At 39.3% G+C, this 21,617-nt stretch overlaps 2 protein-coding genes across 2 annotated transcripts in view; one reads left to right on the top strand and one right to left on the bottom strand.

Moving 5' to 3' along the window:
* Positions 1–1,352: 1,352 nt before the first annotated feature.
* On the bottom strand, positions 1,353–3,578 carry LOC138076296 (translation machinery-associated protein 7-like). The gene is made up of 2 exons (XM_068968465.1): positions 3,526–3,578; positions 1,353–1,548 (listed from the first exon to the last, which is right to left on the bottom strand). The coding sequence occupies exons 1-2, from the start codon at positions 3,576–3,578 to the stop codon at positions 1,353–1,355; spliced, it is 249 nt and encodes an 82-aa protein (XP_068824566.1).
* Positions 3,579–3,754: 176 nt separating this feature from the next.
* UBXN4 (UBX domain protein 4) overlaps positions 3,755–21,617 on the top strand; it is a 30,258-nt gene continuing 12,395 nt past the window's right edge. Inside the window, exons 1-6 of the mRNA XM_068968081.1 lie at positions 3,755–4,004; positions 10,625–10,727; positions 13,280–13,308; positions 14,019–14,137; positions 14,786–14,960; positions 18,482–18,575. Of these exons, the coding sequence (XP_068824182.1) occupies positions 3,923–4,004; positions 10,625–10,727; positions 13,280–13,308; positions 14,019–14,137; positions 14,786–14,960; positions 18,482–18,575 (602 nt within the window). The 5' untranslated portion in view covers positions 3,755–3,922. The remainder of the gene's footprint in view (positions 4,005–10,624; positions 10,728–13,279; positions 13,309–14,018; positions 14,138–14,785; positions 14,961–18,481; positions 18,576–21,617) is intronic.

The following is a 21,617-nucleotide window of genomic DNA, read 5'->3' as shown; positions in this document are numbered from 1 at the left end:
CAGTGCTTCAAGGTACTATTCTCATTGCTTCAGAGCTTTCACACTGCTGTTTCCTCTCTCTGGAATAGTCCTCTCCTTCACAGAGCTAGACTTCTCCTCACATGCCAACTCCTCAGGAGGGCCTTTTCTAACCCTGCTATCCATGTTTGGGCTTCCCTTGTGGCTCAGCTGGGAAAGAATCTGCCTGCAATTCAGGAGACCTGGGTTCAATTCCTAGATTGAGAAGATCCCCTGGAGAAGGGAAAGGCTACCTACTCCCATATTCTGGCCTGGAGAATTCCATGGATTATACAGTTCATGGGGCCGCAAAGAGTCCGACACAACTGAGTGACTTTCACATCTATGTTTGGTCACATCATTACATTTCTGAAGCACTCAGAATTTCCCTCTTGTGGTATTCATCATCACAGTCACTTACTCAATGCCTGTCTTCCTTTTCCGGCTGTGCAGTCACAAAGGCAGGGGCTTTGTCTGACTGTCTCACCTCCTTATCACTGCCAGGTATAATGCCTACTTCATAGCAGATGTGCAATAAATATTTGATTAATGAGTGAGAAGCTGTGAATGATTCTTCTAATATTTAATTCTAACATTAGAAATAATTAAAGATATTATTCTACTGAAAGGGTATATATGTCGATCAAATTTTAAGGAAACTATTTAAAGTTGATGTTGAAATCAACTCTAATTCTTCCTGAGGAATGATATCCTCTGTAAATAGCAGCTGTCTGTAATCAGCATTATGTTTCAGCTTATAAGAACACTACATAAGAGGCCTGATTGGAAAAAAGCAAATAAAAATCAGAATGCAAACTGCTAGCTATTTTTAGGTTAAATACTTGTAGGAAAGGGGTATTTTCAGATGCAGCCCTTCCTTAATCCTTCAAAGATTGTCAAATGGCTGTGCTGCTGGAGGAGAAATTAAGTGATGTAGGATGTACAATATAATAGCCTAGGCAACTTTAAATAAACCATAGAAACCTTTAGCCAACAGCTATTAGAGACCGTGTAATTTCATGAACGTATTAAATTTTGGTCAGTTTTCATTTTAATGGCAACCAACCACAAAGTGCTATATCTTGATAATAGTACTTTGTTATATATCATGATAAACAAAATTATTTATTCATTTTTGCTTTACCATGAAAAGTAGCTGGAAAAGAAATCATTATCTATTCTCTGCTTCTGACTTTCTTTTTTTTTTTACAAAAGTTTATTCTTAAATGTACAATAGGTTTCAAGACAACACTTCATTCTAGCTATAGGTTGCAACAGATATTATGGCAGGGAATCCAGGTGTTTAAACAGGAATGGAACTAAGGGTCATCATTGCCTCAGGCACAAGGAACAGCTTACTTTTTGCCAGATTTCTTAATTCCACCGGTGGCCAGGGGGCCTTTCCCCACGGCCTTTGCTTTTAGCTCCTCGAGTTTCTTCTGCTTCTCCTTCTGCTTCTGCTTGAATGCCTTATCTTCCTCATCCATCTCCTTGGCTTGCTTCTTGGGCTGCTTCAGGGGCTTCTTGCCACCTTCGGGGCCGATGTGGTGCCTGCAGCCCCTTCCCCAGACACTTCCACCAGAAGCCCTGACTTAACTTTTGAAAGCAGCTGTAGCAAGAGTATAGTTAAGTGTTTTGAGGTTTGTTCAGTTCAGTTCAGTTCAGTCTCTCAGTCGTGTCTGACTCTTTGCGACCCCATGAATCGCAGCACACCAGGCCTCCCTGTCCATCACCAACTCCTGGAGTTCACTCAGATTCACGTCCATCGAGTCAGTGATGCCATCCAGCCATCTCATCCTCTGTCGTCCCCTTCTCCTCCTGCCCGCAATCCCTCCCAGCATCACAGTCTTTTCCAACGAGTCAACTCTTCACATGAGGTGGCCAGAGTATTGGAGTTTCAGCTTTAGCATCATTCCTTCCAAAGAAATCCCAGGGTTGATCTCCTTCAGAATGGACTGGTTGGATCTCCTTGCAGTCCAAGGGACTCTCAAGAGTCTTCTCCAACACTACAGTTCAAACGCATCAATTCTTTGGTGCTCAGCCTTCTTCACAGTCCAACTCTCACATCCATACATGACCACTGGAAAAACCATAGCCTTGACTAGACGGACCTTTGTTGGCAAAGTAATGTTTCTGCTTTTCAATATACTATCTAGGTTGGTCATAATTTTCTTCCAAGGAGTAAGCGTCTTTTAATTTCATGGCTGCAGTCACCATCTGCAGTGATTTTGGAGCCCCCAAAAATAGTCTGACACTGTTTCCACTGTTTCCCCATCTATTTGCCATGAAGTGATGGGAACAGATGCCATGATCTTCGTTTTCTGAATGTTGAGCTTTAAGCCAACTTTTTCACTTTCCTCTTTCACTTTCATCAAGAGGCTTTTTATTCCTCTTCGTTTTCTGCCATAAGGGTGGTGTGATCTGCATATCTGAGGTTATTGGTATTTCTCCCGGCAATCTTGATTCCAGCTTGTGTTTCTTCCAGTCCTTTGTAGTGATCTCTAACCAACGACCTTACTCAAGGTCTGCGTTCAACCAAAACCTCCCCTCAGGTATACGCACTGTATAGTATTACAGAATGTGACTGTTGTATTTCTCTTCTTCAAGGTCGAGCTGATAAACTAAGTTCAGTAGAAACCAAAGCCTTGTAGTAAATCCCTACAAACCCCATTAAGTTTCATACCGAGAGACACCCATCCACAATAGCCACTAATCATAATAGAGAATTACATCGTCGCATAGAGTTCCATCCGGGGCGAGGATGATTTCCTCTTATTTAAGTTCTCGAAAAGAAGGGCATCTTCCGATGAGTAGCACCATTTTTCCTTCTCTTCATAGACTGTGAAGCTGCTCTCACGGTCGCCCCCTTAGCCGTACCGGCAAACCACAATTAACATTTCCTACAATATTAACACTGTCAGAGTTTATTTTGGGGGGCTTCAAAATCACTGCAGATGGTGACTGCAGCCATGAAATTAAAAGACGCTTACTCCTTGGAAGAAAATTATGAACAACCTAGATAACATATTGAAAAGCAGAAACATTATTTTGCCAACAAAGGTCCGTCTAGTCAAGGCTATGGTTTTTCCAGTGGTCACGTATGGATGTGAGAGTTAGACTGTGAAGAAAGCTGAGAATTGATGCTTTTGAACTGTGGTGTTGGAGAAGACTCTTGAGAGTCCCTTGGACTACAAGGAGATCCAACCAGTCCATTCTGAAGATCAACCCTGTGATTTCTTTGGAAGGAATGATGCTAAGCTGAAACTCCAGTACTTTGGCCACCTCATGTGAAGAGTTGACTCATTGGAAAAGACTCTGATGCTGGGAGGTATTGGGGGCAGGAGGAGAAGGGGATGCCAGAGGATGAGATGGCTGGATGGCATCACTGATTCGATGGACGTGAGTCTGAGTGAATCCGGGAGTTGGTGATGGACAGGAAGGCCTGATGTGCTGCGATTCATGGGGTCGCAAAGAGTCGGACACGACTGAGTGCCTGAACTGAACTGAACCGAAGAATATTAAAGTGACCAAGCCAAGACTACAATTCCCGTCATGCATCGGGAAGGCGCCACCGACGCCATTTAGCGATTAGTCATTCTTCCCTACGCCTCTTCCTATTTCCGTGACTGCAGCGCCTGGCGGCCTCGCGTGCGCGCGCACACGCCGACTTGCCAACGAGACAAGGCACAGGGGCGTGGCCCTTACGCCGAAGTGTAGCGTCACGTGTCTCGGGGTGCGCCTCGCCTGCGCGCTTACGCGCGTTCAGTGGGCCGCTGACGGGCTTGCGCTCCTGTGCGGAGCCGGAGGCGGGGTGCGGACCGGCTGGGGCTGCGGGGCCCCCGGAGCTAGGCGACGGAGAGGGCGGGGCCAACTCCGGGACCGCGGCGACAGCACACCGAGCGAGCGCCTCGGCCCGAGGGCAGCGATGCTGTGGTTCCAGGGCGCCATTCCGGCCGCCATCGCGTCGGCCAAGAGGAGCGGCGCGGTCTTCGTGGTGTTCGTGGCAGGTGAAGGAGGCGAGGGCCCGAGATGTGGCACGGACACCCCCTCCGGCCTACCTCCAACCCCAGGGGCCCCCAGCCTTTCCTCCGGGCCCCGAGAGGCCCGGCTGCCAGTCCCTGGCGTCTCAGCGCCTGCCCCGTCCGTTTGGAGTACACCTGGCCTGACCCCCACCGCTCGCTTTTCCCGGCCCCCCTGCGGGAGGCACGGTCCCGGCCTCGCCCCCAAAGCGCGCCGAGCCCCGCTGTCTCCCCAGTGCGGGGCGAGGGGACGGGTCGAGCAGGCCCTAGCCGCTCTGCTCGCGGTCGAGCCTGACTCCGCTCCGCCTGCGGAGTTGGCACCGGCAGACCCCACCGTCGCCTCCGGGCGCCCCCGACGGAGTGCTCCACTTGGAGAGACCCACTTGGAGAGACTTTAACTCCCGTATAGTTAGTGTGTAGGTGAGGCGAGAGACGGGCCCTAAGACAGGCAGTTTTGCTTGTAATTAGTTGTGGACTTTCAGGAAGAAAGCTGTGTCATCGGTAATCAACAAAGAGAAACCACCTGATGTTTCACTGTTACTGGCTTTCGTGTGTTCCTGAAACGTAAACCTTTGAGGTCTATATAAATTGGATTTTTTTTTAATGCCATAGGGGTGGAGGATCTCATATGAAATAATTTGCAAGTGGAGTGTCTTTTAACCGTTTATTTAGAAGTAGACACACAAACATTGATTCTTTTTATTGTCTTCCTAGTATCATAGATACAGTTTTAGAATGTGTACTAACTCATCTATTCTGTGTTGCTCTGGGTTAGTTTACTCCGTATTTTATTAGTGCAGTCTTCTAGATCTGCAGTACACTTGTGCCTCTGTGACGTTTTGCTGATCCTCATTACCTGACCCGAATTAGTATTTGCGACTACTGTTAATTTGAGGTGCATTATTTCAGCTATTTGTGTTTAATAACGGTTTGTTCATTATTAACTATGGCTTGGAAGGCTCGGTAATAACCCGTGACTTTATGCACTTTAGTGAAGAGCAAGTTGCTGAAATATGAGTTTCACAACATTAAATTTGAAATTTTGAATTGTTTTAAATTATGGTAAAATTTTAACTCGTTGCTGTTAATTAGAAGAGGTGGAGTAGTTCAGATTCTTTTATGCTGTTTTTTTAGAATTATATTTCACATAATAAGTAACTGCTGTAAACCTATAAGAAAATAAGTGGATTAAAAAGAAAAGAAAGGGCTTCCCAGGTGGCTCAGTGGTAGAGAATCTGCCTGCCAATGCAGGAGACACAAGTTCAGTCCTTGATAGTGGAAGATCCCACATGCCCTGGAGCAGTTAAGCCCATGGGCCACGACTACTGAGCACACTCCCCGCAACTACTGAAGCCCCCCCCCGGCCTAGAGCCCAGGCTGCGCAACAAGAGAAGTCAGCCAATGAGAAGCTTGTGCAGTGCAACTAGAGAGCTGCCTCCACTCTTCAGGAAAAGAAAAGAAGCCTAAGCCCGGAGCAGCAAGGAAAACTCAGCACTGCCATAGATAAATAAAATCATAAGAAAAGGGAAAGGAAAATTAATGATACTGAATATGCTCATTAAGAGTGCAGTAATAGTTGTAACACCATTTTAAGTTGTGTTTTTCGCATATACTCTCAATTGATCCTGGACGTTGGTAGAACAGGGTTTATCATGCCCATTTTATCTATGAGGAAACTTAGGTCCACAGAGGCTAAGTGATATACACCAGTGTCACAAAAAGAATATATATCTTTTCTTGACAGATTTATTTTTTTATCAGCTTCCAAAAAAGTGTCTTTTTTGTTTCTCCAGAGGAAAAAACAACCATTGTACAGACAGACGTTAGGTATACAACAGACCTTAGGTAGTTACTGAAATTGGTGTGGAAATCAGGAAATCTAAATTCTTTGTAGAATTTGTTACAACCTTTCTGTTTTGTGACCAGGGATGGGGCCCTCACCTCCTGCATTGGAAGAGGACAGGAGGAACTTTTCACCACTGGCCTGCCAGGGAAGTCCCCAGTAGTCATATTTTTAAACAGAAAGCACATTTGATCAGTGTCCAAAGGTTCCTTGAAGGCACTCTTGGACCAACCTGTTAATTTGAAAGAAATGCTAGGTTTAATTAACAAACATTTAGAAACCCATTTGGAAACAGTAGCACTAGTTATTACAATAGAAAAATAAAGTTATAGGTCTTTGGGGCTTTGTGTCTATAATATATACCTTCTTCAATTTAAGTTTTTCTGATGAGCATGCATCATGTAACATGTTTTTAGAATATCAGTGACTGTTGAATGTTTGGAGGAGGACTATTAGCCGTCTGTGGAAGGAGTCGCTTCCACATCGCTTGACGCATTCTAATACTGTTAGTTTCTCTAGAGTTTTAGGAAGTTAATCTCCAAGACTGGGTAGAGTGTGTAGACAGTGCAGTCATGAAATTGCAACACTTATAGGTTGCTTAGACCTTTATTCTTTTTTTTTAAATGTATTTATTTAGTTGTGGCATGCAGATTTTTTAGTTGCTGTATGTGGGATCTAGTTCCTGATCAGGGATCGAACCTGGGCCCCCTGGATTGGGAACATGAGTCTTAGCCACTGGACCAGCAGGGAGGTCCCTAGACCTTTATTCTTGACTTTGAAGAATATAGTCAGAACTCATGATTTTCTTAGATCTGAGACCTTGACAGTAATGTGCCAACTCACTGGAAAATTAAAAAGATAGCTTTATAGTTGGAAGGAGTGGTCATAAATGTATACTTTGGTTCATATAGCCACTCAAGTGGGAAGCATTTTAGGCAGATTGTTTATATTTTAGTGAAATTTTCATGGATGAATTAAAGAATATGTGGGATTACTGTTAAGAGACTGGAGAGGTTACTACTAGTTAAGTCAAACAAGTATTCTCAAATTATTATAGGTGTGTAAATTGAAAGAAACTGAAACAGGTTTTGATTCTTCTCTTGGGGATGTACAATAATTTGACAAGCATTCTGAAGCAGAGGTGTCTTGTCACTGGCTAGACAACTAAACACTGGTCATCGACTAGTGGTTCTAGTTGGCTAAAATCTCCTTGACCAACGCTATTTAATGCCTTTTTTTTCCTTTTTTTTTTTTTGTGAAAATAGACTAAAAAGCCATTTGGGTTTAGACCAGCTGAGTTTTTCTCTGTTGAAATTTCTGGTTGTAGGGTCTGCAACTGTTTCCGAGTTTGTACTGCTCTTTTTAAGTGGCTTTACTTTTGGATACTGCTAACACCACCAGGAATGTAATGTTATCTCCTGAAATCTTTGGCCCATGTAACTCCACAGCATAGTTCATAATTTGATTAAAAATAAGAAAGTAAAGATTCCAAAGTTGGCAATTAAAAATCTCACCCAGTATAGCTAAGGTAACTCTCGTTATGCAATTCCATTCAGTCTTACATCTCTGTTGGTCAGGCAGCTGTTGTTGCCCTCCACTGAGTCATGAGCAGACATTGCTAGTGGAGATGGAGCCCTTGAGAAGCTATCTGCATCATATAGCCTAGGTGAGGGAGTGAAGAACATCAGCCTCAGGAGTGGCAGGTCCATCCTTCCAGCTGCCTGCTTGACATCCCCATTTGGATGCCTCACAAGACTCTCAAGCCTGAAAGTATTACTGTTTGAATCTGTTCCCCACCCGCTGGTACTCTGCTGCTAAGTTGCTTCAGTCATGTCCGACTCTGCGACCCCATAGACGGCAGCCCACCAGACTCCCCCGTCCCTGGGATTCTCGGGCAAGAACACTGGAGTGGGTTGCCGTTTCCTTCTCCAATGCATGAAAGTGAAAAGTGAAAGTGAAGTCACTGAGTCATGTTCAACTCTCAGCGACCCCATGGACTGCAGCCTGCCAGGCTCCTCCGTCCATGGGATTTTCCAGGCAAGAGTACTGGAGTGGGGTGCCGTTGCCTTCTCCCCCTGGTACTCTGCTGCTAAGTAAATGGCACCACCTTATATCCAGTTGGATAAACCCAAGCATGGGAGTCATCTTTGCAGTCTCATCTTGTTTCCTGGTACCTAGTATTCACAACACTGCTAACCATACAGCCCTTCCCCTCCACAGAAGTTCCTTCTGCTTAGTGAACTTTCCTGGCTTGTGGCATGGTTTACCTCTTTCATCCTTTAGGTCCTACCTTAAATATCACCTCAGAGAGGGCTTGCCTGACCAATCTAAAGGGATCTGTTTTTTCAGAGCATTTCTTACATAATTATAGTTCACCAAACAAGTACCTTTTTTAGATTTTAAGCTCCACTGAGGGCATATGGTATCTCATTTGTTTTATATTTAGTTAGCACAGTGCCTAGCACAGTGTAAATGTGGAGTAAAATAGTGAATATATGAAAGAAAGAATGAATAAAAATAATCCCTTACGCCTCACAGCCTTCTCTAAGTGTATTAAGGATGTTCCTTTGTAGCTATTTTCTAGGTTGATAATCTTGTCATTTACTTGGAATCTTGCAGCTCTCGTCCCCCATAGTGTCTGAAGACATGCTCAGAATGATCTCATGGCAAATGATAGTTTTCCTGTCTGCTGCTTCAACATCTAGGCGCCTGCTAATGGGCATTCTTTTGGTCTTGGTCTGTGCATGCATTCTATCCCATATTTCTCAAGCCCCTTATTACTGAATATTCCTGAATCTCATTTCACAAAAGATGTTTTCAGCCATGTAGCATTAGTCAAGTTTTGTAGGCATGCCAAGATTCTATACCAGAAATTTAGTTATTCATTCTACAAAACACTTACTGAGAGCCTGCTGTACTCCAAGTATTTACTATATACTGGATTTTGTTGTAGATGTTTGAGTTATATCAGTAAATAAGGAAAACAGTTCTTGCCCTCATGGAGCATGAGTTCTAGTGGAAGAAGACAGACAACAAACAGTAAATATGATAATAAGGAAAGCAAATCGTCTATTAGAAGGTTATAAGTATTAGAGAAAAGTGGGAAATGAGAAAGCTTTGGAAATATCTGAAGTGTGTAATTTTATTTTTGCTGTGCTTTGTGGCTTGTGGGATCTTAGTTCCCAACCAGGGCTCAAACCTGTGCCCCTGCAATGAAAGTGCCGAGTCCTAACCACTGGACCGCCAGGGAATTCCCTGATCTGACTGTTTAAAAGAAGGATGCTGCGTTAAGAGTAGACTGAGCAGGGAAACCAGTTAGGAGGCTATTGTAATCATTATGTGTGGATATGATATTCCAGATATATTCCAGATAGATAGCATCAACTCAAGGCGAAAATAACTAAACTTTTTGGTCTGAGAACTGAAAGGATGGTGTTATCAATATCAAATAACTGAGATGGAGAAGACTAAGGGTAGATTAAATTGAGGAAGGGGAACACACATGGGAAGAAAACAACTTACGAAAGAGTAGGTATAGAAAGCTCTCATTTTTGTAAAGCAGAAAGTGTGATCTGAAAACATAGCTCTGCTAACCTTAGAAATATTTTTCAGTGACTTAACTCTGGTAAGTTTCCCTTTGCCCATCAATAAATGGTTATGCCAAAATCTAGATGTTACAGGTCTAAAATGGAAATAATCTCTTGATTGTAATTTTTAAAATATTTTGTCACTGAGGTATTACATACAGTATATTAAGTAAAATATATTCAGTGAACAGCTAGGTGAATTTTTACAGATGAATACACTTATATAAAGATCAGTGTTTCCTATCGTGACATCGCTTATGCAGAATCTAAAAAACACAAATGAATTTAATTACAAAATAGAAATAAACAGAAAATGAATTTATGGTAACCGTGGCGGGGCGGGGGGAAGGATGGGTAGGGATAGATTGGGATTGACATGTATACACACTACTGTATTTAAAATAGACAACCAATAAGAACCTACTGTATAGCACAGGGAACTCTGCTCAGTTTTCAAGACTAACCTAAATGGGAAAAGAATTTGAGAAAGAATAGGTACAGGTATATGTATAATTGAAAAGCTCTGCTGTATACCTGAAACTGACACAGCATTGTCAATCATATGTGTATATATATAAACATTTCCAAGACCCTGGAGGCTCCTTCATCCTCTTTCCCAGTCAGTAGTACCTCCACCAAGGTAGCATGCATGCATGCGCAATTCTGTCACCATAGATTAGTTTTGGATCAGCATACCTTTTGTAACTGGCATACCTCTAACAAAAGGCAGGTGCAAAACTGCAAACAGAATCACACCTGGCTTCTCTCTACCTTGGAGGGATTCTGGAGAATAAGTGGTGTGTGTGTGGAGGACATTAAACTCAACAGAAGGATATTACATAAAGGAAAAGTATAGTACCTTTGTTTCCTAAAATCGTGTACAAAAGCCAAAATAGACACATTTCTGCCCATGAGTTCTAATTATTGTGATAACATTTGCATCATAATTTGGATGTCTTCATTTAGAAACACTTTGTATAACCTAAATACCAGTATTTTCTTTATCATTACTTTTTGTTAATGTTAACAGTCACTTCATTTATGGAAAAATTCAGTTTTCAAATTTGGTAGAAAATAGTATTTGTGGGTTTACATTTTATTTGAAGTTCAAGATTTACAGGGAAAAGAATCAGCAGATACCGGCCTTATGCTATAAGAATGCTTGAAATGTTTTACAGGTGATGATGAGCAGTCTACACAAATGGCTGCAAGTTGGGAAGATGAGAAAGTGACAGAAGCATCTTCAAACAGTTTTGTTGCTATTAAAATCGATACCAAAAGGTTTGCTTATGTTTTACTCTTGTAATTTAAAAAAAAATTTTTTTAACCATTATCTCTGGTTGTGATTTATGATTTATACTCTTGGACTATAAGAATGTTGATTTTTGTATAAGGCATGTTGAGGGCTTATATTCTGATTGCCATTTTTCAAATTTCTCCTTATATCTTATTGAAAAACTGATAAATTCTTGGTCTACCAAGCAGCTATGTGACATACACCAGTAATGCAAAGGAACTGTAATCCTAGATTCTAAAAACTTGGAAGTAATTGTAACCAATATATTAAATATCTCTGGAAGGTTATAACCACTCTTTGGGATCCTATTCTTGAAAATGGAGTCATTTAATTCAGTAAAAATAAGAGCATTTATAGGTGCATCATAGTACCTGATAACCACAAGTCTGTTTCGTTTGTGAATATATTCCTCTTCCCCCATTAAAATTTGTGTGTGTGTGATGGAAAATTTCAAGCATGCACAGCAGTGTTTGAGTAGTGTAGTGAGCCCTGCCTCCTCATCTTGGTCAACTACTTTGACAGCTATCACTTCTTGGTTTGTCTTGTTTCATCTTTTCCCCCACCCATTTCAACCCATCCCATATAATTTTGAAGTAAATCTCAGTCATCATATCATTTCATCTATCAATATTTTGCTGTGTCTCTGAAACATAAGAATTCTTAATTTTTTAACATAATACTTCAAAAATTAATCTTAATTTCTTAATATCAAATATCTACAAAGTGTTTACATTTTCAGTTGTTTTATCAGTCAGGTTTTATTATTTAATTTATTACAGTTTGGTTCAGGATCCATTAAGATCTACACGTTGTGATGCGTTGATCACTGTCAGGCTCTTTACTCTGGAGGCTTCGCCTCTGGATCTCCCTCTGTCCTTTTCTTTGCAGTCTATTTTTTTGAGAATCCAGGTGATTTGTTACATAGTTTCCCACAGTATAGGTTTTGTTCATTATAGTCCTGTCAGTGTCATTTAGGTTATTACTCTGTCGTCCATTTTCTGTAAACTGACAGTTGGATTCAGGTGCCCCCCCCGACTTGAGACTACTTCGTAGATGGTGGTATGTCTTCCATTCTTCTACGACAGGGTACATAATGCTCTGTTGTTTGTCTTTATGAGGTCAGCCACAGCCATCAGTGATGAATGCCTGGAAACACTAGCAGTTTTAAAGTGGTATTTCTGTTCTTTTGGTATTAATAATATCAAAATGAAAATTACTATCAACATTAAAATAGAAATTTACCTGTAAGTTTGTAAACTTTTTATTAAAAATTTTTTCTTCATTAATAAAACATGAAGCAAATCATAGTAGTCTGCTTCCCAATAGTTACTGCACTATACATTTATTGAGCTATAATCTTTTTTTTTTCTTTTAAAGAGTCTGTCATATCATTGATATTGTCCATTCTCTTCCAGAAGCACCTTTTAGAGTCAGTAATGGCAGGAGGAATGTAGGGGTTTGTTGGGAATGTGGAAGAAATGAGAATTTCAGAATTGTTGCGATTTATATACAGACTGATATATCTACCATTTTTAGAAACAAATTTCTATTAGCAGATGCAGGAGTACTTGTATATAGTATTGGTTGATGGTCGTTTCATTATGGACAGCTGGATGGAATCTCGTATGTCTTTTAAATTATGAAAAGTAAATTTAATTATATAATAATAAAGCTAATGTTCTAGGAACATGTTAGTATATTTTTATTTATGGAGGTATCTTGCATTGAAAATTGATTTTTAGAAAATGTATCAAAAGTTTACAGTGGTTATAGCTGAGAAAGTAGGATTCTTGATAATATTTTTCTTTATAGTTTTACGTTTTCAGACGTTTTTATTATAATCATGTCTCAGATTCGGAAAAAGACAAAGCAAATTTCTGGTTCTTTGAAGCATTAATTTGGTTCTTGGAATTACTCATCTACATTTATCAATGTCTTTTATTCATGTTATAAAGTCTCTCTCTCCCATCCCTGTACCTAACCACTCTTTGGAGGAAACCAAATCAAGAGAATACCGTTGTTTTCCTCTCCCTTTTTTTTTTTTTTACAAAAATGATAGTAGTTTGATATACTTTTTTTTATTTTCCCTCTTTATAATTGCATGATTCACCAGTTTTTAACTGGTGGATATTTAGGTTGAGTCCTTTCATATTACAAAGTATTGCATTATCACTTGCACAAGTAATTCATAGGTATTAATATCTTATTACAAGCTACAATATTGTATTTAGAAACACATGCTGCTGAGGAAGCAACGTGGCAGATACTAAGGTGATTTTTAGGTACCTCATCTGACCACTAGTTTGTGGTTTGCAAGAGCAGGTGTCTCTCTAATTTGAAAATTATAAAACAAACCCAAAATGGTCTGTGAGATAAGGGATACATTTTCCCCCTTTCAGTTGATAGCTATGAAAGGAACTTGTAGTTTCAGAAAACTTCTTGTAATTGGTACAGTACATTTTTATAAAAACAACTCAGTATTTGGGAAATACTTATATTCATGTCGTGATTTTTTTTGTTTGATTTTGTTTTACAGTGAAGCCTGCCTACAATTTTCACAGATCTGTATCCTTTCCATGAAGAATCAGTTGTATATATATGAATATTGCTTGAGGATTTGCCTTTCTTTTGGTTGATGCATGACAGTTAGAAATAATTAGTTTTTATTTAGGAACTGATGAATTCTTGTTTATGGAAACTTGATATTGCTAATTGTCCTTTAAGACAGTGCAGTGTATCAAATGGGTCATGGGGAGTTTGTTGTGTTTTGTTTTTGTTTTTTTACTGTGAGGTGCATCATGTGGGATCCCACAACCAGGGATCCCATGGATGGAATCCATCCCGCAGCCAGGGATCCCAGGGATGGAATCCATGCCCTCTGGAGTGGGAGTACAGAGTCTTAACCACTGGATTGCCAGGGAAGTCCCCTTGGGGAGCTTAAAATTGCGGTTACTATAGCTGGAAAGCAATATGATGCAGTTGGAATGTTATTTAATAGAAGTAGCTGGCAAGAGATAAGATAGATGTAAAAGTCATGATGCAGGGGAATGTAATGAGTGTTTTCCACTTACACATATGCGATAGAAATAAATCATAATTCATGTATCACATGTACTGCAGGAATAGTGATAAACTAGTTGAAATTATTTTGTAAACAGGTTAGCTTATTACATTGTGAAATTCACAAAGATTATTTTGCTTTTTTTTATCAGTAGTGTTTAATAAAATTATTCCCTTGTTTGTCATGAGTTGTTAGACTTGATAACACTGTGCAGATCCTGTAGTGTGTGTTCCATCCAGTTTTTTTATTGGAGACAGCGGAATTCCTTTGGAAGTAATAGCAGGAAGTATTTCTGCAGATGAACTTGTTACCAGAATCCACAAAGTCCGGCAGGTGAGAAGGAACAGAATTGGTTCTTTGTATAAACATTGGAAAATGATTTGTCAAGAACTTGACATTGGAATATTTTTGGAGTCACTCTAAATACTCAGGAACTAGCCATGCTATTAAACTTAAAACGTAGTAAATACTGTTCTGGACTCATTTTCAAAACCAGTTTATGAAGTTAGAGGTGCCTATACATGAGTGGCTTCTTATTCTCCCTTCCCTTTTCCTCTGTCACCCAGCCACACAATGTAGTCACTATTGCTTTGTTGCAAGAGAGTATTGCTCTCACATTAAGGTCCTTAACAGTATATTACTTGACTTGTTTTACGGATCTCACTCAGTTTCTCACTAGCATCCACTTTGGGCATATGGCTAATACAGCTTGTAACCTTTTTCCTTGAATTCTCATTTTAAGAAAAATCAACAGTGTGCTTTGAAAATCGTTTAATGCTCTTGTCACCTTGCTGTTGAATTCCATGATGTGATTATGTCATGTCTAGGACTATACATTTTAGATTGATTTACTTGGAAGGTTCAGTACTTCTCACTTCTGTGGAGTTTAGATTGACTTCCTCATTTTTGGTTTCATATACCATGGTAAATTTAAATTTAGATTCTTACCTGTAATTAAAATCAGTGTTTTTTTCTCCCTAGATGCATTCATTAAAAGGTGAAGCATCATTGGCAAATGGCAGCCAATCAGAAGGTTCAGTCTCTACTCCATCTGCCTCATTTGAACATAACAACACTTCTGACAACTGTCAGTCCAGAAATGTAGAGCTCTGTGAGACGCCATCCGCTGCTGATACAAAGTCAGATTCCGCAACAGGTGGGTACACTAAACACTCTGCTTCACTTTGAAGACTGTGGATTAATGTTTTTAAAAATAAAAATACTGTATTTTCCCCCTTCACATTCACTTAATTTAAAAGTTACAGACAGTTTTAGATACATATGTTTGTCATGTAGTGGAAGGAGGAGATAAAGTCAGTGATTGTGTCCTTCAAACCCAAATAGGTAACAGTCCAGAAAGCTGATAGTAGTAATTTCTGCTACTGTGCTGTGGTTCAGGGACTATCATGACAATCATCAGTTTTGTAAATCTCTTCTCAGCCAGAGGATTTTGAAAGGTCCAAATGAACTGATGTGTTTGGAATTATTTTTGTTAGCCTGTAGAGTACTGTACACATTTAAGAGAATTGTATTTGCACTTTTAAAATTAGAATTAAAAGTTAATTGTAAAATAGAGCTTGTAGCAATAAGAGTTGTGACTGCAGAGGGGTTGATAGAAAAGGCAGAGAGAAATTCTATACAGTATTTTAAGGATCATGTACAATCAGTTGTTTTGTATAATACAGCTTTGTATCAGGCAATGTAGGGTTAGATACAGAATATTATCTTTTTATTCTGTTTACTCTGGCTGCCTTGGGTCTTCACTGCTGCTCAGAGGCTTTCTCTAGTTGTGGTGAGCCGGGGCCGCTCTTCAGCTGTAGTGCACAGGCTTCCTATTGCAGTGGCTTCTCTTACTGCAGAGCACGGGCTCTAGGGCATGTGGACTTCAGCACTTGCAGCTCGTGGGCTCTAGAGCGCAGGTGCACGGTTCCTGGTTGCTCCAAGCCATGTGGAATCTTCCCGGCCGGGATCGAACCTGTGTCTCCTGCATTGGCATGTGTGTTCTTAACCACTGGACCACCAGGGAAGTCCAGGAAACTAGATGAGTATCTTAAAAGATGACCTGCTCCAGCTCCTGGGTAGATAATCATCAGGCTTGTATTTGAATATATTTAATGAGAGGAGTTCATTACCTTGCTAGGAATCTTGTTCTGTTGTTGAACCCCTTAGGTTTTAGCAAAATTCTTCCCCATATTCGATGCTCTATAATTTCCCATTAACTTTAGTACTACTTAAACAGTTACACATAACACTCTGGATTCTGTTATATTCCCACAAAGAGCATTCTTGTCTTTGGTTTAATAGGTAAATAACTTGGTTAGGCTCAGACAGTTATACTCTTCTATCTGAGGTGAGTAGCAACTCTAATCTTAGTTCTTTGTGGTTTTTTTTGTTTGTTTGTTTGTTTAGCTTCATTATGGAAAATTTTAAACATACAGAAGTAGAGAAAATAGTATAAGAAACCTCATTAACCCATTGCCTATCTTCCAACTATTTTTAACTCATGGCCATTATTGTTTCATCTGTGCTTCCTTTCCATATCTCCTTGCCACTTATTATTAGGATACACTTAGGCATTATATCATTTCATCTTTGAAAATGTTGATATTGGGACTTCCCTCATGGTTCAGTGGTTAGGACCTCCCCCATGTTCTCACTGCCAAGGGCCCAGGGAACTGAAATCCTATAAGCTGAGCAGCATGGCAAAAAAAAAAAAAGTATCTTAAAAAGCATTTTAGAAAATGGAAATAGATTGTGATTATCTCTTATGAATCCTGGAAAGTTTAACATTGATTCTTTTTTATCATTAATTATCTAGGCTATATTTATATTTACACTAAATTTTTCAGTTGGAGTTGGAGTCCAATATATCATCATTAGTCAGTGATTTTCATAGATTCCCACTGTCATCAGTGGTTTTTTCCTATAGTTTCCCACAGTCTGGATTTGGTACATCCCTATGATAATTTGTAAAAATTCCTTTAAATTGGAAGTAACACTACAGGCTTGTTTTAGTTGTTGAAGTCAGGTTTATTCTTTATTCTTTTTTGTCATGACTACTTTATGGATATTGCTGTGCATTTTTATCAGGAGATAAGTTATGCATGATAATCCACTTGTCTTTAAACCTAAAGACAGAACCTCCTCTAGTAATTTTACTGTGTTTGGATTTTTATCAGTTGTTTTAGCTGATTGCCATCCATTTTTCTTTGTTTATGAGTCGTAGATCCACCTCACTAATTGTTACACACAACACTTTTTTTCAGCTTGTTCACAGGTTATTTTCAGAAGTTTTCTTAAATATTTTTTGCTAATATCAAGATATAAATGACCTTGACATTCATTTTACTTACTAAAGAAAACATTAATTTCCTATTGAACACACACTGGCTGCTAGAGGTTACCACTTCTTATTCAAAGGTTGCATTCATGATACGCTAGTAAACATTTAACAAAAGTTTTTTATAGTGGGGGGGAAAAGCCCTCATTTGTAGTGTTTGCTAATTTCTGAAGTGTGAATAGTCCTTTTGTGGCTGATTTCAAGTTATGTAGGTGATGCACTGAATGTCAGGGTAGGAGTACACACACCCCATTGGTCTACTCTCTAATTCTAATACTTCCATTACTGCTGTAATAACTGAATCACTTACTTCGTGCTGGTCCTAGTTACAGGTTTCAGTGTTGTGCTTCTGTAGCATGGATTTCTCCTAACAAGTCTATGCAGTTTTTATAGATAAGGTAGTGAGATTGAATAACTTACTGAAGTGACAGAACAAGATTTAAGCCAGACTTCGTTGCTCTGCAGTCCAAACTGTTTCAAAGATCAAACATATAAGGAATAATTAAGTTGATAGTGAGTGGTAAGGAAGGAAATAGCAGAGGTTTTGAAACGGAGTACCAGACCATAGCTATCCTCTACTGCAGTCCAGGACAAAATTCTGTCCTTCAAGAAATCCTTAAAACAATATTAGTGTATGAAATATTAGGTATGAAAAGCTTCTCTAAGGAATCATTGTGGTCTGCAGAAGCAGATCCCATGGGTCATCATAACTTTAGTAATACCGAGTATCATACTTGGCCTCTAGAGCTTCACACTTTTTTTTTTTTTTGCCGTGAGGCTTGTGGGACCAGGAATCTAACCTGTTCCCCCTGCAGTGGAACTGCAGAGTCCTAATCACTGGACCACCAGGAAATTGCCTAAAACTCCTGAATACCATAACCACAGCCACATGTAGCATTTTTAATTAAAATTAAATACAGTTGAAAAAGTCTCTTACCTGCACTAGTTTATTACCAGTGGTCAGTAGCCACACGTAACTGACCAGTGGCTGCCCTAATAGATACCAAAGATACTGGACCCTGCTGCTTTCAAGCAGAGCCTGTCCCTGGCTAGGGCATGCTTATTATGCTTTTGTTATATTCCCTTCTGCCAGATTAACGTTTCTGCATGTTTTATTTTAGTGGCTTTCAGCTGAGTAACTGCTTTATTTCCCACTTATATACTGTTATTCCAGGTTCAAACTTGCAGAGTTAGTAATAGTTCATTTCTTATCTCCTACTCCATCCCTAGGGAAAATATGTTTAAGAAACAAGATTGTTAACAGATGTTGTAACCCAAAAGATATATGTCTTTTTAAAAATTGGCATTCTTCTTTTGTTTTTCTTTTATTATTTAAGGAGGAGAAAGTTCAGGCCAGACCGCTGTGTCTCAAGAGCCTAGTGGATGTTCAAATCAGAGACCTACTGAAGACCTCACCGTCAGAGTGGAAAGGTTTGCTCTTATCTTTAGACACAGTGTTTTGTTATTAATAGACTGTGGTTTTCAGTTACTTCATTAATTTGAATTAGGGATAAAATTACAAAAAAGTTTAAAATTCTAGGTTGAAATTTTTTACTTCTTGACCAACTTATTTGTATCCATAGAAATAGTATTCTAGAAGTAAGAATTTGTGTGTATCTCTGAAGTCATTGGTCTGCTTTAGGCCTGATAATTTTAACAGTCTCTCTTTCACTAGTATTTTGGTGTATGTGTTTCCATCTGCCACTTCTGCTTTTCTCTCTCTGTGTCACAGGATAAGTTCCAGATGGGCAGCCAATTTTATGACTATGCACTGAGTGGGTTCTGCATATGTGGCTGTCTATTAAGTATCACGTGCTGTTAGTCTGATAATCAAATTTCTGACTTTTTGTAGCTTCTAGTTTAGTACTTTCTAATGTTACAGTAGTTATCAAATCATAATCTTGATTCTTAAAAGGTACTTGAGTTAATGGTGAATGGATAAGCAGGAATATTTTAAAATCTTGACTTAAAAATCACTCAGTGTTATATGGAAGTTAAGAAAAACTACTTAGACTTGATATTTTCTTGTTGACATAGATATTATGGGGAACCAAGATTCATAATGATTGCTGTCATTGGATTTTTGGGTTAGTTCATGCACGGTTCAGTATAAATGAGCTTCATTTTAGCAAAACCTCCCGCAACTCTGGTTGTTCTATATGAGTGTGGCAGGGCCAGGATCTGGTGGTTCACAGCAGGATAGACCTCTCACGGTGGAGAGAAATGGTGTGTGTCTGGAAGAAGAGCAGTAGGGAACGAGAGTTTCAGAGGCTCTTCCTCTTCTGTTTCATTCTGCTTTGCTAACACCACATCCCTCACATGCACCCTTACTTGCATCGCCTTGGTATCCTAGAGTGAAGTTAGAATGAAAACTCAGGAAAGGATTTTGAGAATTGGAGGGAATGTGAAGAAACATGGCAGGTAGCCCTTTATTGTGAGGTGGGATCAAGTGCTATTTAATTCCTGTGGGAAAGGGGAGCTTCTGTTATTTAATAGTTTCCATTCTGGTGTGTTTTTTTTTTTTTGGATACACCAAGTGAGTTGTGGGATCTTAGTTTTCCCCTACTAGGGATTGAACTCAGGCCCTTGGCAGTGAGAGCTAAGAGTACTAACCAGCGGACTCCCAGGGAATTCCCCCAAATAGTTTCCATTCTTACGTAAAGGGATGTCTACTAGTGTCTGCCTGTATGGTTCTGCAAATTGAATATAATAAGCCATTTTTAATTAAAAAATAACAATATGTACATATACTGGTGTGTATGTGTTACATAGGATAATGAGCCCCAGAAGATATTTGAAGACATGCACAAAATGCTTATACTAGTATTTGTGAAACTGAAATTAGAGGTTTCTTTGTTTTGTCCTTGGGTTGCCAAATTTTCTTCATTGAACATTATTACTTTTATAGTTAGCCTGTCAGGACAGAGTGGTTTTAGAGTTGTTTGAGATTCCTTAACTGGAAAAAAAAACTTCAGAGTGCTCTTAGAAGATACATACACCTAATTTTTAAAAAACTTTTAAAAAGGAATTCTAATGATGAAATTAGATAAAATGTTGAAAAGATCTCAATAATGAAACAGTTTTCACTGGGAAGTAACTATTAGCTGCTTGACGTTTCAAAAATTTGAGCCATGATCATATAATTAAATCATAAGCACTTCAAACAAGCTTCATATAAGCTCATTACTGTGAAGCTGTAGTGAGTGTATTGATTATACCATGATTTATTTATCTGTTCTACTGATGATGGATGTTTGAATTATTTTCAGTTTGAGTTGGTTACGAATAGGATTGCTGTGAACATTCTTTTATTACATGTCTTGGTGAATGTATCTTTCGGGTATGTTTTCAGGAGTGGGAATTCCTGGGTTGTAGATGCCGGCTGAACAGTTTCCCAAAGTGGTTATACAAGTTTATAATTTCCCTTAGTAGTAAGATGTTTCATGGGTCCTTTTTTTTCCCTCTAAAGTGTTTCAGTTAATTTCTCTCTTAACTTTTTTTAGTGCACAGAATACTTCAAGTTTATAGCAGAACCCCTTCATGTTGGGTCTTAAGTCCTTCTGACATCCTTTTTATGAAGAAGAAACCTGTGGACATTTGCTGAATTTTTCCTCTGGTGTTGCTGCATTCTAGTGCACCATTCATTTTTCTCACCATGTGCACCTAAACCTCATCATCTCTTTGGGGTCCTAAACCATCATCTTTGAACATCCCTTAGGTTTCTGGCTGAATTCTTCAGCTGAGTTTTAACAAATGCATATGCCTGTGCAACCCAAACCCCTCTGAGAAAAAGTGCCATTAGTTTTAAAAAACTGAGATAAAATTCACATACCATAAAATGCAAAATGTATGCAGATTGGGTGGGTTTTTATATATTCACAAGGTTGTGGAACCATTACCACTATCTGCTTTCAGAATCATTAGTTTTTAATTGATGAATTTCTCACAGTTCAAAATCAATTTTGGTGTTACTGGTAAGTGTTTGTAAGTGTTCGCCTTCAGCTTTTTGCTTTTATCAATTCTGTGCTATATTCCTCTTCTATGTAAGAGGTAAAGCATTTTTAAGTGATTGATTTATATATATATATATATTTTTTAAGACATTTAAAAATCAATATCTGATGAATTCCCTGGTGGGCCAGTGGATTGGACTCTGTGCTTTTTCTGCCAAGGCCTCAGGTTTGATCCCTAATTGGAGAACTAAGACCCCAAAAGCCACATGGTGTAGCAAAAAAAAAAGGAGTATCTGATAAATCAGGTGAGGAAAGGGAACTCTAGTGGTAAGTAGGAGGTAAGGCCCTTAGAGCTGGAGGGAGGCTTCTTATGGCTCCCCCTGACTATTACGGATTTTTTTCAGGGCCAGGGGCTAGGTAGAGAAGTTGTTGCTTAACCTTTAGGAGTTTTTTTTGTTTATCTCCACATTTCCCCAGTTTTTAGCTAAAGAAATCTTCTAAATGTAATTTATTTCAATAT

The sequence above is a fragment of the Capricornis sumatraensis genome, chromosome 3 (assembly GCF_032405125.1).
Source record: "Capricornis sumatraensis isolate serow.1 chromosome 3, serow.2, whole genome shotgun sequence".
Lineage (NCBI taxonomy): Eukaryota > Metazoa > Chordata > Mammalia > Artiodactyla > Bovidae > Capricornis > Capricornis sumatraensis.
The sequence above is the reverse complement of the archived record's forward strand: the minus strand, read 5'-3'. Positions and strand labels throughout refer to the sequence as shown.

Bases quoted from the DNA above. Each gene is read 5' to 3' on its own strand.
- LOC138076296 (XM_068968465.1), bottom strand. From the start codon at position 3,578: ATGGCGTCGGTGGCGCCTTCCCGATGCATGACGGGAATTGTAGTCTTG. The intron at 1,549-3,525 runs GTCACTTTAATA...AAGGGGCTGCAG, and splicing joins GGAATTGTAGTCTTGGCTTG to GCACCACATCGGCCCCGAAG.